At 37.7% G+C, this 16,569-nt stretch overlaps 1 protein-coding gene across 2 annotated transcripts in view; it reads right to left on the bottom strand.

Annotated features, from left to right (window-relative positions):
- Nucleotides 1–385: 385 nt before the first annotated feature.
- cacna2d2b (calcium channel, voltage-dependent, alpha 2/delta subunit 2b) overlaps nt 386–16,569 on the bottom strand; it is a 35,183-nt gene continuing 18,999 nt past the window's right edge. For both annotated transcript variants that reach the window (XM_067415554.1, XM_067415556.1), the window contains 21 exons: nt 15,231–15,305; nt 14,696–14,767; nt 14,422–14,493; nt 12,386–12,447; nt 12,221–12,297; nt 12,069–12,129; nt 11,884–11,981; nt 10,721–10,811; nt 10,564–10,626; nt 10,384–10,487; nt 9,455–9,553; nt 9,271–9,362; nt 9,113–9,160; nt 8,952–9,023; nt 6,181–6,333; nt 6,002–6,054; nt 5,782–5,837; nt 5,556–5,682; nt 5,366–5,475; nt 5,136–5,218; nt 386–3,783 (listed from right to left, as the gene is read on the bottom strand). In XM_067415554.1, coding sequence (XP_067271655.1) covers nt 3,682–3,783; nt 5,136–5,218; nt 5,366–5,475; nt 5,556–5,682; nt 5,782–5,837; nt 6,002–6,054; nt 6,181–6,333; nt 8,952–9,023; nt 9,113–9,160; nt 9,271–9,362; nt 9,455–9,553; nt 10,384–10,487; nt 10,564–10,626; nt 10,721–10,811; nt 11,884–11,981; nt 12,069–12,129; nt 12,221–12,297; nt 12,386–12,447; nt 14,422–14,493; nt 14,696–14,767; nt 15,231–15,305 — 1,770 coding nt within the window. In that variant the 3' untranslated portion in view covers nt 386–3,681. The remainder of the gene's footprint in view (nt 3,784–5,135; nt 5,219–5,365; nt 5,476–5,555; nt 5,683–5,781; nt 5,838–6,001; nt 6,055–6,180; nt 6,334–8,951; nt 9,024–9,112; nt 9,161–9,270; nt 9,363–9,454; nt 9,554–10,383; nt 10,488–10,563; nt 10,627–10,720; nt 10,812–11,883; nt 11,982–12,068; nt 12,130–12,220; nt 12,298–12,385; nt 12,448–14,421; nt 14,494–14,695; nt 14,768–15,230; nt 15,306–16,569) is intronic.

The following is a 16,569-nucleotide window of genomic DNA, read 5'->3' as shown; positions in this document are numbered from 1 at the left end:
GTACAGGAGGAGCAGGTCAACACTCACTTGTCCTGGTACAGGAAGGAGCAGCATGAGCTGGAAGAGGCTCAGGAGCGAGCCGACTCACAACAAGCTGAGAGCCAAGAGCCGTGATGCTGGGAAGGTGAGCGCCACCTACTGTCTTTAATCTGTGACAAAAACCTTACTGAATTAATAAATAAAAACAAAAATATCTAAAAATGCAATAAAAAAATGAAATACTTGAAAAATAAATCAAATATAGAAATATCTAAAACGTAAATAAATAGGATTACTTGCAATTGTTTTACTGCTGTAATCTGTAAAAACTGCTGTAAAAACAAACCGTTCTCTTTCATTATCAAATACATACTTCTGGAATAAAAAAATAAAAATCCATACCAAGTTGACGTGAAAAATATGAATGTCTTTATCTCACCAATTCTCTTATAAACATCTCCCAGAAGTGAATGACACAATATGATACAAAGTTAGCCTTTCTTGATAGATTTGTGCCATCTGTACAAAATGAAGTGATATGGAAGACCGCAGAAAGGGAGGAAAAACCCTTTCACATAGTTAACAAACATCTGCAGGACGGCGAAATAAAAAACGAACAAAAAATAATTGAAAACATTCCTATTCACATCATTAAATTCAATGTAACACTCAGAGAATTTTACATAAAGACAATAGTATAAATACTCGTATTGGCATTAAATAATTCTGTTAGAACACTCATAGCTCACATACAAACATTAAGCTGATATTCAAAGACAAGCCCGACTCAAAGTCATCCAAAGAAAGCGGCTCAATACTGATTTCATGCTCTCCTTACTCTAATTCAGTAGCGCTCACTTGCATTTCAGCGTATTTGACATAATTCAAAGTATTGCTCAAGCCATTACGATACAAAACACGTCAAGCGAAACCCTTTCAGTCCGATTCAGAAGAATCTCGGCCCAGTCTGATTCCTTTGGAAGTAGTTGTTTTGGAAGTGTGGCCACATTAAAAGATAAAATACAACCAACTAATTTTCTGTTCTAAATTGACCTTTGTTATAGATAATCAATGAAAAGCAACAGAACGTCTGCGATAAAACCCAAAACATCTCAATAAAAGCATGAAAGCGTCTCAAAATTCACACTTAGACTTCGCAAGCAATATACATACCAAACTAAATAAAAAGAAACACATATCAACCCTTCGATAGCATCGATGGACTCAATGAGAAGATAAAATCGGTCCATCGAATGGTTGTAAGGGTCGAGTGTCCTTCCAGTAAATGTCCTGAAATCAGTATGAAGTTTAATAGCAGTTATTTTTTCCCAGCATGCAGCAGGACAGCGAGACATCAGCTTGCATTCCATTTCATTAAAACACACTGAACTCAGTGCGGAATAACCATATTTACATCAAAGAATTTAAAACCATTTGTGTGCCTTTCTAATGACAGAATCGGTAGAACATGTATAGTAAAACCCATACTGAACGCCAAAGGACGTGCGTGGTGAGTCTCACAAGAAATCACCCCAAAATCAACAGAAAAACACCCCAAAAATTGTTAAAAGAAAATGAATGGCATTTGTAGAAACCCTGGATTTTTTTGTGTTGTTACATTATTTTCAGTAAAAATAATTTAAATAAATCACAAATTAAGGTAGTATAACAATTGCTAAAATTAGACCCCCCCCCCACATTACTGTAATGAGAATAGTTTTTCTAGAATTTGTTGGATTTTTTTTAGCATTGTTACATAATTTTCATGCATTTATTTGACTGAATTACAGTAAAAATAAAAAAATAAAAAAATAAAATAAAGGTTATATAACAACTGTCAAAATATGATTTTCACATCACAGTAATGAGAATACTTTTTTATGAAGGTAATTTTGTATGAACACTGGGTTCTTTGTGTCGTTACATTTTCATGTATTGTTTTACTGAATTACAGTAAAATATATATTTTTTTAAAATCACAAATTAAGGTTATATAACAACTGTCAATATATGAACTTTTTCCACATTGCGGTAATGAGAATAAAGTTTTTTAATGAAGGGGATTGGTAGGAATTTGTACTGAATTACAGTAAAAAATTATTGAAATAAATCACAAATTAAGGTAATATAAAAATTGTTAAAATATGATACTTTTTTCCACATTAAGGTAACGAGAATAGGATTTTTTATGAAGGGAATTTATAGGAGCATTGTGGATTTTCTTGTATTATTTACATTATTTTTATGTATTGTTTTACTGAAGTACAGTAAAAACAATATATAAAAAGAATCACAAATTAAGGTAGTATGACAACTGCTAAAATTTGATTTTTTCCACATTACGGTAATGAGATTAACTGTCCACACCCAAGCGTTTTTATCCAGCTGAAAACACCTCGCTGTCAGCGCTTGAGAGCGTTTTGGAAGGGCAGTGTTTTTGTATTGTTTCAATATAAAAATGTCAATACAATGTAAATGATTTACTCTAGCTCTTGTTTTAAATGCTGCTTGTCATCTGTTGACGTTGTTCGAGTAGAATGTGGCAGTTGGTCTGTGTTGTATTTGTCCATCCCCTCCTCCACTCTGATTGGACAGCTGGGTAAAAAGTGACCATGATGACATCACTGCATTTTACTCGAAGTGGAACATTCTTCAACTCGCGGCCACTGGTAAAAACAGCAAACGCTCAACACCTGAGTGTGAAATACTCGCTCAGCACCTCATTACTACGCTCATGACGTTCTAAAAAACATGCCACTCACGTTGAAAACAATTGTATATGTTAGCCAGCCGCATCAAAAAACACTTTGGTGGACACTTTGGTTGTTTTTTCCATTACGTTAATGAGAATTGTAAAGAAAATCTTAATGGCCCTAAAAATAGGCTTAATTTTCTTTGTGAAATGTCTTTTTCTTTTGATTTTGGGGTGAAATACAAACGTTTGCCAGGTTCCGTGTCATTCACCCTTATACTGTAAACCAAAGTCAATTTAACATTCAACAGCGTGTCTTTCTTCAGCATTCATTCAGGGTCAGTCAAATCCACGTCCAGTGCTTTTATGGTCCATTCGGACAAGTGCGCCAAGGCACTGTTGGGTAACAAACCAGGCAGCAGTTTTTATACACAATATATGCCCTTAAAACATTCGACAAAGCTGAAAGTAAACACGAAACTAAATCAAAAACTTTTCCCCTAAATGAAGCAGTTTGCTATAATATAGCATTCTCTTTTGGCAAGGAAGCCTCGAACTAAATATTTCAACGAAAGCTGCGCGTCCCCCGCTTTTGAGCATCCACATACATCAGGGTTTGGCACTAAATCCAGAACAAAGCAAGACTCAAATAAACAATCGATGCAAGATTGTGATAATAACTGTCAAAACTTGTGTTGTGTTTCAGTATTTGGAAATAAACCAGGTCCTTTCCTGTTTTTGGATTTGGCAAGCAAAAATACTTTTTTTTGTACGTTTTCCGAATATAAAGGTAAACGATTTGAGACAGTTTAGTATAGTTTTTTTTTTTGGATCTGCACAATGTCAGGGGTTACTAAGACACATTTTCCCATCATGCTCTGCTGTAACGGCACACAGCTGGAATGCACCTCACGATGAGACAGAGAGCTGGAAAATCAGAAGGATGTCAGGAGAGGACCGGATCGTCGTACGGATGAGGGACAGGAACACCAAAGGCAGTGGGACTCCGATTACGATCGTAGAATGAGGTAAAGCGACAATAACTGAATCCAGAGCAGAACGCCCATGGGACAGTGTAAAGAGTGAGCGCTGCCACACTCAGACGTGTTCTCCTGCGGGAAACAGAGAATGTTCAGGTCAACGTTCATGATAAACTCACTCTCACAATGCCAGGCTGTTTGTTACTGGTTGTTAGGGTGTTGCTCCGCAGGTGTTCAAATGTTGTTGTTTGAATGTGACAGGACATTAATATGTATATTACTTGAGAGTTCTGGGTGGTTGCTAGTTAGTTGCTCGGACAATGTTACGAGATTGCTAGAATGTTCTGGGTTGATACTATATAGTTTCTAGGGTGTTCTAGGTTGGTTGCCAGGATGTTGCTATGTGGTTGCTTGATTGTTCTTTATTTTTCTGGTGGCTAGGACAATGTTATGAAGTCGTAAAGGTGTTCAGGGTGGTTGCTAGGACAATGTTATGAGGTTGCTACGTGGTTGCTTGATTGTTTATATTATTCTGGTGGCTAGGACAATGTTATGAAGTTGTAAAGGTGTTCTGGGTGGTTGCTAGGACAATGTTATGAGGTTGCTAGGGTGTTCTGGGTGGTTTGCTTTGATGTTTCTATGTGGTTGCTCAAGTGTTCTTGGTAGTTGCTAGGACAATAGGACAATGTAATGTGGTTATTACTGGGTGGTTGCAGGATTTTGCCATGCGGTTGCTTGGGTGTTCTTGGTGGTTTCTAGGACAATGTTATGAGGTTGCTAAAGTGTTCTTGGTGGTTGCTAGGACAATGTAATGAAGCTGTTAGGTTGTTCTTATTTGTTTGCCAGGATGTTGGTATGTGGTTGCTCAAGTTTTCTTGGTAGTTGCTAGGACAGTGCCATGAGATTGCTAGGACATTTTGGGTTGTTAAGCAGTTTCTAGGGTGTTCTGGGTGGTTTGCTTTGATGTTTCTATGTGGTTGCTCGAGTGTTCTTGGTAGTTTCTAGGACAATAGGACAATGTAATGTGGTTATTACTGGGTGGTTGCAGGATTTTGCCATGCGGTTGCTTGGGTGTTCTTGGTGGTTGCTAGGACAATGTTATGAGGTTGCTAAAGTGTTCTTGGCGGTTGCTAGGACAATGTAATGAAGCTGTTAGGTTGTTCTTATTTGTTTGCCAGGATGTTGGTATGTGGTTGCTCAAGTTTTCTTGGTAGTTGCTAGGATAGTGCCATGAGATTGCTAGGACATTTTGGGTTGTTATGCAGTTTCTAGGGTGTTCTGGGTGGTTGTTGCTATGTGGTTACTAGACCATTGTAGGTGGTTGCTAGGGTATTGCTTTGTGGTTTCTAGGGTGTAAGAGCTGTGATTAGTTAGAGGGTGTTAAGAGATGTGATTGCTTGAGTGTTCTGGATGGTTGCTATACAAAATATCAACTGAAGAAGCAAACAAACAGTGTTTGATCACAGCAACAGACAGCGCTTCACCTCTGAGTTGTAGTCGAAGCATTTGTCAGGTCCTTTGCGATAGCGGGCAGAATTTAACACATCACACGGGTTCTCTTCTTGAGCTGGAGAATAAATCATTAAGGAAGCGCCACAAGCTCTGTCTGTCATCCATCCATCAATCAAACAAACAGCAAACAGAGTATTTCAGAGTTTAAAGCAGATCTATTAGTGTTGCTGTGTGAGCAGGGGATTGTGGGAAGGAAGGATACACTTTGTTCTGACAGGTAGAAGCTTCTCGATCTCGCAGGAGCTGCAGGGCAGCGTCTCAGCCACCACAAACAACAGGTTTGTGTTTTCTATGCGCTTGGCATGGAACAACCTTACAGAAAGAGCGTTTGTGTTCAGAATAAAGTGTTTTCAAGTGCAAAACAGACTATTTAAATACACAAATACACACACCTGGAACAGTTCCCACAGTCCTGTAGCACGTTGAAGGAGTTGGTGGTGTTGGTGAAGTAGAACTGACTGTGAACTGTCACGCAGCTGCTGCTCCCTTTAGTGTCTGAACTCTCAGCCCAGGCGTCAGCTAGAAGACAAAATCAGGTAATGCAATCCCAGAATGCTTAAACTCTTTAATAAATGTATTCTTTTTTTAATGATGTGACAAAATAAACGAAACACAAACCTGTGGTGAACCAGCTGCTGTAGATAAGTCCATACATGGACTGCTGGAGAACAGACCTGAAAGAGTCCAGAGACAGTAACGCATTAATATCTGAAACAACATTATCAAAGCATGATTTAGACTAGCAGACTTCCTTATACATGACGTAACGCATATCTACTGAATGTTGTTCTGACAACCATCAGGGAACGTTTTAGCAACGTTCTCCAGATGTACTCACCACGCTGCTGCTGACGTCCACCAGGCCAGACTGAGAAAATCAGCAATGGAGGGCTAACCACAAAAAAAGACTTAAATGCCAAAAACACTGCAGCATTTTATCAGTTTCCCTCCATGAGATTCAAATGGACTGAAGCACAATAAATGAATCAATCGAACATGAACAAATTAGCTTCTCACCACATAGAATCCTCTGTGCGCGGCTCCCGTGTGGCTGCTGGCCGTCGGCTCGCAGGCCGACTGAAACTGGAAGGTCTGATGGCGGGCGTAGATTGAGTTGTTGTAGAGGGCGAACATCAGGTAGGGGTCGACCTCGCCGAAGAACAGCCCCACCTGAGACAGACGTGGACATGAAGACACGCTCATGAACATGCTTTATTTAAACAACAGCAGATTCATAAAAATGAATCCTGATTAATCTCAGGATTTGTATTTGTAGCTAGTGTAACCCCTCCTGTTCGAACCAGGGTCCGTCGGCATGATAACTGGAGGCTACAAGGCTGCAACCTCTAGCGTCAGTCCCTAGAGCGTCTCTTAAAGGTCCAGTTATTTGCATATTTTCGATGCTTTGATTATGTTTACAGTGTGCAATATAACATGATTTCATGTTTCGCGTGTAAAAAAAACCCCAGTATTTTTCACACAATTTACTTATCTGTACAGCTCTGTTTCCTCTGTCCTAAAAACGGCCTGATGATTTCCTTGTTTTATGAAGTCCCTCCTTCAGAAATACGTAACGAGTTCTGATTGGGCCAGCGCTTCCTGTGTTGTGATTGGACACCAGCTTAGCGCACTTTGCCCGGAAAGGCCCCGCCTCTTACCATAACGGGGAGATGCAAGTGCTGAACGCGCGCTCTTCTCCACGTGAGAGAGCAACAAGACCACGCCCCCTATTTTGCGTGTTCTTGTGGGCGGAGGGTTAAGGCGGGCGTACACGGTGCGATTTTTGCTGTCGTACAAACTCGCAGACGATTTTTTTTTCTCGGGAGAAATCTCGTGGACATCGTGGATGCTCGTATGGTCGCGGCTCGCACCGTGTGAGAGGAAATACGAGACGAGCCGAGCACGTTAAGAGCGCCTCCCGACCTTACGATCATTTTTAAACATGTTTAAAAAGTTCGGGGAGTCGGCCCGATTTTTACCAGCATATGAATGTCCCCTATTTCCAAATCATGCACAAGCACGTCACATAGGCTCAATCTATGAGTAGTATTAGCTGTGGCTGCAAACATACTCCGTTCACACACACACACACACACACACACACACACACACACACACACACACACACACACACACACACACACACACACACACACACACACACACACACACACACACACACACACACACACACACACACACACACACACACACACACACACACACACACACACACACACACACACACATTCTCTCTCTCACGTGCACTCTTCTCTCTCCCTCTGGTTGTTTCGGTTAAAAGGAATGGCTACTACTGTTGTCTGCTTTTCAACAAATCATTTGCACACATTTTTTCTTTATTTTTTGTATCTGAAGCTATAGCAGCAACATTGAAAGCTCCGGTGTCTGTGTTACACGAAAACTCGTGTGATCTTGGCCAGATCGCAGTGCAAACAGTCGTGCCGTGTACCAGCTGATTTGATGCGATGATCAAATTAAATGACTCGTAGCGTCTGCAATATCTCACGACCTTCCGAGTGTCCGAATTCGCACAGTGTATGCCCGCCTTTAGTCAACAAACGGTTCTAGTGACGTCATTACATCCCTGCACTTCCTGCTGTAGTCTAAACCGACCGTTCTCTGTATGCTTTGAAAGGGAACTTCTGTTAAATAAAATATCTCGCTTAGCATTGAACTTTGAGCTTTATAATTTTACAGATATTATTTATGCTCCAATAGCAACATTTCACACTTACTAAAGTCTGAAAGATGGAATCGTGAAGAACGGGACCTTTAAGTTCAGAGGAGTGAGGTTTACTTAAACAGCAACTGCTAGCTGGCCTATATTACACTAGCACAAGTGTGAATTTAATATCAGTATACCACAATCTAAATGTATTATATTTCAAATATATATATATCGTTGCTATCGGGCGGAAACCTCATTTCACCATATTTTGTAATCTTTGTATTTTTCCCCCCATAAATTATTACTATTGTTCATCCTTTATGTCTCTCTGTCAAACATTTAAAGTATAGTATATAAAGGCTTAGCAAAGTATAAAAAGGCTAAATTCCATTACTCCACTGGATCCTTAAACTGTCAGTCAAACCTCATAACTCCGCCCGCTTCTATCCCGCTAAGTGCCACACACATTTCGGACTGTCTCTGCTTGTTTGCAATGCAAGAGAAAATTAAGAACTGGTTGTTTGAATAAGTTGCTGTCATGTCTGTTATTAATATTAATCAAAGCCAGATCGGGAGGTAAATTTGACATTTATTGAAGTTTACGTGAAGAGTATTTTAAGTTCACTTCAATTAAACTTTTTTTTTTTTAAAGCCTAATGAATGTTAAAATTAATAGCTTTCAATTATACTGTAATTTTGAATGTCTATCATTAATGTTAAAAAATACGTCAGTAGCTGTATTATTATCAATGAGACTGGCCTTAATTCATTACAACACATTCAAAATATACTATTTTTAAGTTGTTTCTACATTAATTTGGAGAGTAACTTTGAAATTATTACAATATAAAAATATAAAACTTTAATCGATTAATCGCAATTACAGAAAACAATTTTTTTTAGCGATTGGCACTATATCATATAATATAATTAATATAATATAATATGATTAGCAGCGCTATATCATATAATATAATTAATATAATATATTATGATAAACATATAGCCCTTACAAGGATTTTTATAGGTTTGATTATTAGTTATAATTTGATTTCATGTGACTATATAAACATTATTTTTGGTGTTTTAGAGCATCTACCTTTTTCCAGTGATCTCTCTGATTGGACATCACCAGGAAACCGCCATCATCGATCAGGTAACACAGTAAATCCTGAAACGCACATTCATAAACCAGATCAACCAACACGTGTACAGCCAAGATGATCTGGTATCATGTAGAGTTTGAGTGTGTTTTCTCACATCGCTGTTCACTTCACAGTCCATCTCACAGGATCTGGATGGGCCGCACTGCACAACACAAACAGGAAGTTACACCACGCTCATGCCAGTACAAATGAACATAATGTCGGAGGGGTGATGTTTTTCTTCCATAATTGCTCCTTTCCAAAAAATCTTACCTTATGTGCGGACTGTCTGTTGTCTGACACGTTGCTGGCGAGGATCTTGAACTTGTCGACCCAGGCCTCTAAATCCAGCTTAACACCGACCACTAAAAACAGGGACACACGAAGAGGATTGTCAGATTTGAAACCTCCTGCAAAATGATTTATCAGCTTTGTGTCAAATGTCTGCTAAACACACCAGCAGGCTTCATGGTTTTGCTTCCGATCACGACCTCCACAGCGGTGGTGACCAGAATCCCCAATGTGCCGTTCTCTGAGATCAACAGATCATCCATCGCTAGACACAAACATCAGTCATTAAAACGGTGAGAAACGTTCATACAGTGCTCAACATCACCCATACTAATGTGTAAAGTCAACAGGAAATAAAAATGGACATTATTTAGTGTCTTAACAAATGTTACTGATTTTAATGCACAAAAATATCTTCATCAACATCTGAAACTGGTATGAAATGCTCATTTTTTACCATCTAATCCATTTATAAAAGATACGACTCACTCAACTTGTATTTTTTTCATTAACATCCTTACGATCAGAAATATTTCACAATATAAAAGTTAAATGGGTTGCGGACACCATTTTAAAGATGACCTAGTGCGATTCTTGTGTTTGATAGTTATTATTTTACAATAGTGGTTGACCAATATGTGCTCAAATCTACAGAACAGGGTGGCTGATCACTGATTTAATGATGATATATTTAATGCAATTTAATGGACAAAAAAATGATAATTTTCATAACTTTTAATAATCATATAATGTTATCTGATTAATAAAATAATCATATATATATATATATATATATATGATTATTTTGTTATTATATTATAACCTATATTATTATTATGTTATATATATATATATATAAATATAAATCACATATTTTCTAAATATTTTAAGATTATTTTAAATGATTCAATAATATTGTCAAATTCTTATAAAATAAATGATTCATTTTTAAAATATAGTTTTGTACAAAACTGTAGATAAGGTACATTTTGCAGCTGAGATAGCTATTTTTATCAACTAAAAAGATATTATTATACATTGGTTGATTTATTGGTCTGCCACTTTTTGCTTAGTGTTGTAATTTATTGGGCTCACAGGTTCGTGTTGGCGGTCTGAAGATGTATCCTTTGTTGTCCAGACTGCGGCGGTAGAAATTTGAGTTCAGAGGCTCGGGGTCCTCGTCCCATGATTCAGCAGCCCTGAAACACACACATATTATTATGAAGCTTATAGAAATTATAATGTTATTATAATACCAGCAGTGTCGTCTCTCACATGTTGGGGTAAACGCGTGTGACGCCTCCATTGGTGGACGCGAACAGCGCCAGGAAGCCGTACCTGCAGATATCAGATTACCAAAGAACAGCTGAAACAATTGTTCACAAGTTGTTCAACAAAGTAAATCAACAGACCGGGACGGGGCTGATCTCACGTGTTGAGGTCTTTGTTCTGCCAAACACGCGTGGCCAGCTGCCAGAGGATCATAGAATCCAAGATCAGGTTATGAATGAGTCCCTGATCACCTGTGAACACAGTTATAAACATGAAATTATGAGATTCGAGCAATTCATCCAAGTCTTCACATTTCAGTTGGTGAGAAAATATAAAATTGTGCATTATGATTTAGTTTTATTTCATGAGGATTCATTATTTAATTAGGCTGTTGTAAGGAGTTATTGGAAATATAATACTTTTATTTCATTATGGGTAATGTAATATAATAATCAGCTCTATAATATCAGAGCTGATATATAATATCATATTTAGTAATCAATACTAACTGTAATATTAAGTAATCAATGCTGTAATAGGTAGTCATCAATATGTATTAATTAATATAGTCCTATTTAATAAGAGCTGTTATATTTTTTAATAGTCATATTTAATTAGATTATTTATTAATGATTGCTGAAATATTTGAATGTTGAAGTAAGAATGAATGTTGAAGTAATTATGAATAAATAGAGTAATATTTAGTAATCAATACTGTAATATTTAAATGTATTGTAATATTTAATTGAAGCTTTAATTGTATATAATACTTTAATATGTAATTGCAGCTATAATATTTAGTAATCCTTATCTTAGTAGTTATTAAACCTGTATATTTATGTAATATCAAGAAATTAATGTTGAATAATATTAATAAATAATGTAATATTTAGTGATCAATACTGTCGTATATTTAATAATAAATAATGCAATATTTAATTAGAGCTAGAGCTGTCTATGTAGTAATAAATGCTGTTATATTTAATTAGATCTGTAATATTTATTTATCAATTTATTAGAACTATATTTTATAATAAACACTGCAATATTTATTAATCATTACTGTAATATTTAAATAGAGCTATATATTTAGTAATAATGCTGTAATATTTATAAGAGCTGTATATTTAGTAAACAATGGCGTATTTAAAAAAAATCAATTTTGTAATATTTAATTACAGTTCTATTACTTCATAACGAATGAACAAAAATACTGTTGCAATCATATTTTATTATAAATTTGTAATGTTCAATAATAAGTGCTGTAATTTGTAATAATCAGTGCTGGTGTCATCCTCCGGTCTGGAGGTGATGGTTACTCACAGTCTTCAGATTCAGGTGAAATCTCCACCATCAGAGACAGGAAGTTGGTCAGGAACTGTGTGTTATTCTCAGCCAACTGAAGACGCTTACAGTATTCTCTACAGATAGAGTGAGCCGGTGAAGCCATACATCTACACAGAAATATCCAACAGAGCCAATAGCATAATGGATCTATGTGCACAAACCTGGGGGCCAGAAACACATGACCAGCAGACTCAAAAGAGTTGGGCAGCAGAGACTGTAAATCTGAGAGAAGAGCAGGACAGATTATTGAGGATGAAACATCAGGATCACTAATCTCACACAAGACATCATCCGTATTAAACGAAACACTCACACTGCAGCTGTAGCATGACATCGCTGAGATCAGCCTGGATGTAATATTCACTGTACGGAGGAAGTACCAGACCCAGACTGCAGGGGGCGACACATGAAATCAAGCAATGGGTTTACAATGTTTAACGTCCAATTGTACGATCAGAACAGGCAAATCAACTCATACCTGTAATCGGTGTCATTAATCGGTGTCCAGGAGTACATCCGTACGACCTCATCAATGTAGCGCTGCAAGAGAAACAATTATCAGACATTTTTACGCAAAGTTTTTAACTGTGTCTTGATGGCACATTCACTAAGATGTTGCAAATTGCACACATCTCTTCCAATCTGAGGTAGCCTTGCTAGATTTTAAAACTAAATGGCTCTTAGCCATTTATTCTCATTCTATATACACTATATTGACAAAAGTTTTGGGACCCCTGCCTTTACATGCACATGAACTTTAATGGCATCCATTCTTAATCCGGAGGGTTTAATATGGGGTTGGCCCACCCTTTGCAGCTTTAAAAGCTTCAACTCTTTTGGAAAGGCTTTCCAGAAGGTTTAGGAGTGTGTTTATGGGAATTTTAGGCCATTCTTCTAGAAGCGGATTGTGAGGTCAGGCACTGATGTTGGACAATAAGGCTTGGCTTGCAGTCTGCGCTCTATTTCATCCCAAAGGTGTTCTATCGGGTTGAGGTCAGGACTATGTACAGGCCAGTCAAGTTCCTCCACACCAAACTCACTCATCCATGTCTTTATGGACCCTGCTTTGTGCACTAGTGCACAGTCATGTTGGAACAGGAAAAGGCCATCCCCAAACTGTTCTCACAAAGTTGGGAGCATAAAATTGTCCAAAATGTCTTGGCATGCTAAAGCATAAATAGTTAATTTCACTGGAACTAAGAGGCCAAGCTCAACCCCTAAAAAAACAACCTCACACCATAATACCCCTCCACCAAACTTTACACTTGGTACAATGCAGTCAGGCAAGTACCGTTCTCCTGGTAATCACCAAAAACACAGACAAAGAAGCGTGATTGGTCACTCCAGAGAACACATCTTCACTGCCATAGAGTACAGTGGTGGCGTGCTTTACACCACTGCATCCGACACTTTTCATTGCACTTGGTGATGTAAGGCTTGGATGCAGCTGCTCGACCATGGAAACCCATTCCATGAGCTAATCAGAAGTCCACACGAAGTTTGGAGGTCTGTAAAGCAAATTGGCACTGTGCACCTCAGCATGCGCTGACCCCGCTCTGTTTTTTTTTTACGTGGCCAACCCCTTTGTGGCTGAGTTGCTGTTGTTTCCAAATGCTTCCACTTTGTTGTAATACCCCTAACAGTTGACTGTAGAATATTTAGGAAATTTCATGAATGGACTTGCACAGCTGGAACCTATCACAGTACCACGCTTGAATTCACTGAGCACCTGAGAGCAACCCATTCTTTCACAAATATTTGTAGAAACGTCTGCATGCCTAGTGGCCATGGAAGTGATTGTAACACCAGAATTCAATGATTTGGAGGGGTGTCCCAATACTTCTAGCAATATAGTGTATGTCTCAAATAGTAATACACTAAAAATCATACGTGTTTTGCAAGCAAAGTCAAAGATTCTGAGTGATCATAGAGTTTCTTGGGGGAATGCAAAGGTTTTGGAGCAAACGCAAAGTTTCTCAGGTGAATGAAAAACTCTTGCGAGCATTAGCAATGGTACCTCCAGTTTTTGAGAGCGAACAAAGGTTTTGTAAGCGAACAGTTTCTCAGGGGAACAGCAAATTTTTGCCAATGGTTGCAAAGTTTCTAGGGGGAATGCAAAGCTTTTGTGAGTGAACAAAGTTTCTCAGGAGAGCGCAAAATCTCCTGAATACAAAAAGAGCATTGCAAATTGATTTTAACAACTAAATCACCCCTAGATTCTAACATTTTCACACAAACATGCAAATAAATTGATTTGTGATCTTACTATAACATGCCCAAAAAATGTACGGTACTTTAACATTAGTAGTGAAGTGTTTATACTTGAATTTGAATTTGGGCCATAAGGCAATTATGCTAATTGAAATGCAGCTAATTAATGACATCGTTTAGGGCATCATAGACATGTACATCTGAAATTTGAATCTGTAATTTTGAGCCATTTATAGAAAGTCATGTCCCAGATATCACACATGTCCTAGTTCCATCTGACACATTAATTGCACACACACTTACCTCGTCCAATGATTTAATTAGAGTTTTGATCGTCATCTCTCCCGATCGCCCATCAATCATTTGCCGACGAATCTGAAAAGGATCAAAAGCAGAACATTATCCCCGACCTCCTCCTGATTTAACATAAACGATCAGCCAAACGCATATTTAACACATGAAGTGAGCGTGCCCGTGCCGCCCACATCGAAAACAATGATTCATTTATTATGAACAACAGAGAAAGATGCGAGTTCCTTCAAGGACAATCAGCGCTTTAGATTAGTAAAGACTGCACCTCCTGTTTGCTGCTGTCTTCTACTTCTGCGTCCAAGAAGTCCAGTGTCACCGGCTCCGGCAAATCCTCTTCCTGCAATGGGACAAACATCAGGAAAAACCAGGGTCATTATTGCTAACTAAACTTTTTAAAAAATGTCGTACCTGATTTCATCTAGTTAGTTCAGCGACATTTCTATTTTTATTTAGCTTGACTTTAAGTACTGAAAAAAAAACTATATAGGTGTATACAAAAATTTTTACAAAATTACTTAAACTTTAAATCAAACTAAAATGGAAAATATAAAAACTCTATACTAAATACTAATACAAATATATTAATGATACTAAAATAACACAGAGACAAACACACAATCATGAGCACGATGAATCTCACAAAAAGCCGCCAAGAACCAATACGGGTCATATTACATCCCTAAAAATAATACAAAAATGGACTGTTGGGACATTATGTTCATGAAAATGATATTATTAAAACACAAATGAGCGTGATTGTTGAGTCATTTCGGTTTGCACACAGACGGTCAGAGTCTCACTCGAGGCTGCAGGTTCGGATGCATGAGCACGTATCCATTTGGGTCAATGGCGAAGATGTATCCGTTTGCTCCCAGCTACACACAAAGAACGAAAAAGAGATTCTGTGAGGATGTTTCCTGTTTCTCATAGTGGATGGATAAAGGACTAGCAAATAGCCACACTGGCTGATACAAATATAGTATACACAGATGAGCCAAAACATTATGAACAGTCACAGGTGAAGTGAATATCGCTGATCAGTTTCTTAACAAGGCCACATTAAGGTCTGGTAGATTGGATAGTAAGCAAACAATCATTTCTTGTAATCAATGAGTTGGATGCAGGAGAAATGGGTAGGAATAAAGATCTGAGTGACTTTTGCCAAAGGCCAGATTGTTATGGCAAGGCAACTGAGTCAGAGTATCTCTAAAATGGTGAGGCTTGTGTGTTACTCATGGTCAGCAGAGGTAAGAATTTACCAATAGTGGTCCAAGGAGGGACAAACAATAAACTGGGGGGGGGTAGTGAAAGAAGGACGCTTGGTGCGTCTGGTGATGCTCTGGGAAATGTTCTGCAGGGAAAGCCTGGGTCCGGCTATTCATGTGGACGTAATTTCACATGTGCCAACTACCTAAATACTTGGTAGACCCTTCATGACTATGGTGTTCCCTGGTGGAAGTGGCCTCTTTGAGCAGGATAATACACCCGGCCACATGACACATTGATCAGGATTGGATTGAGAAACATGATGAAGGGTTCAAGGTGTTGCCCTGGCCTCCAAAATTCCCCAGATCTCAACCCAAATGAGCATCTGTGGGATGTGCTGGACCAGCAGGCCCGATCCGAGGTTTGATACCGGATTCTAATAGAGTCCATCCCTCATCGGGTCAACACTGCTTTGGCAGCACACGGAGGACCAACAGCATATTAGGCATTGGTCATAATGTTTTGGCTCATTGGTGTATGATATAAATCAACAATCGTAAATGAGACATACACAAAATTGCCAATATTAAATGCATAAAATAATTATTTTATACAATATTTACTTAAAAGTTTTAAACTTTAAAAAGATTTTAAAGCTAACACACTTTTATTGAATGGACAAGCAGTCTATGACTAGAAAAACTGAATTTATAATTTAATATAATATAATTAATATAATATAATATAATATAATATAATATAATATAATATAATATAATATAATATAATATAATATAATATAATATATAATATTTATGTTTCATCAGTAACACAAATTTGTACAAAACATCCTTAACCACATTTAGAAAAAACACACTGATACATACAGATGTTTGAAATATAACAAATTTCACTAAAATATTAATGTTACAT

Source organism: Pseudorasbora parva, chromosome 14 (assembly GCF_024679245.1).
Source record: "Pseudorasbora parva isolate DD20220531a chromosome 14, ASM2467924v1, whole genome shotgun sequence".
NCBI classification, from domain to species: Eukaryota; Metazoa; Chordata; class Actinopteri; order Cypriniformes; family Gobionidae; genus Pseudorasbora; species Pseudorasbora parva.
Note: the sequence above shows the minus strand (reverse complement) of the source record. Positions and strands in the feature narration are given on the sequence as shown.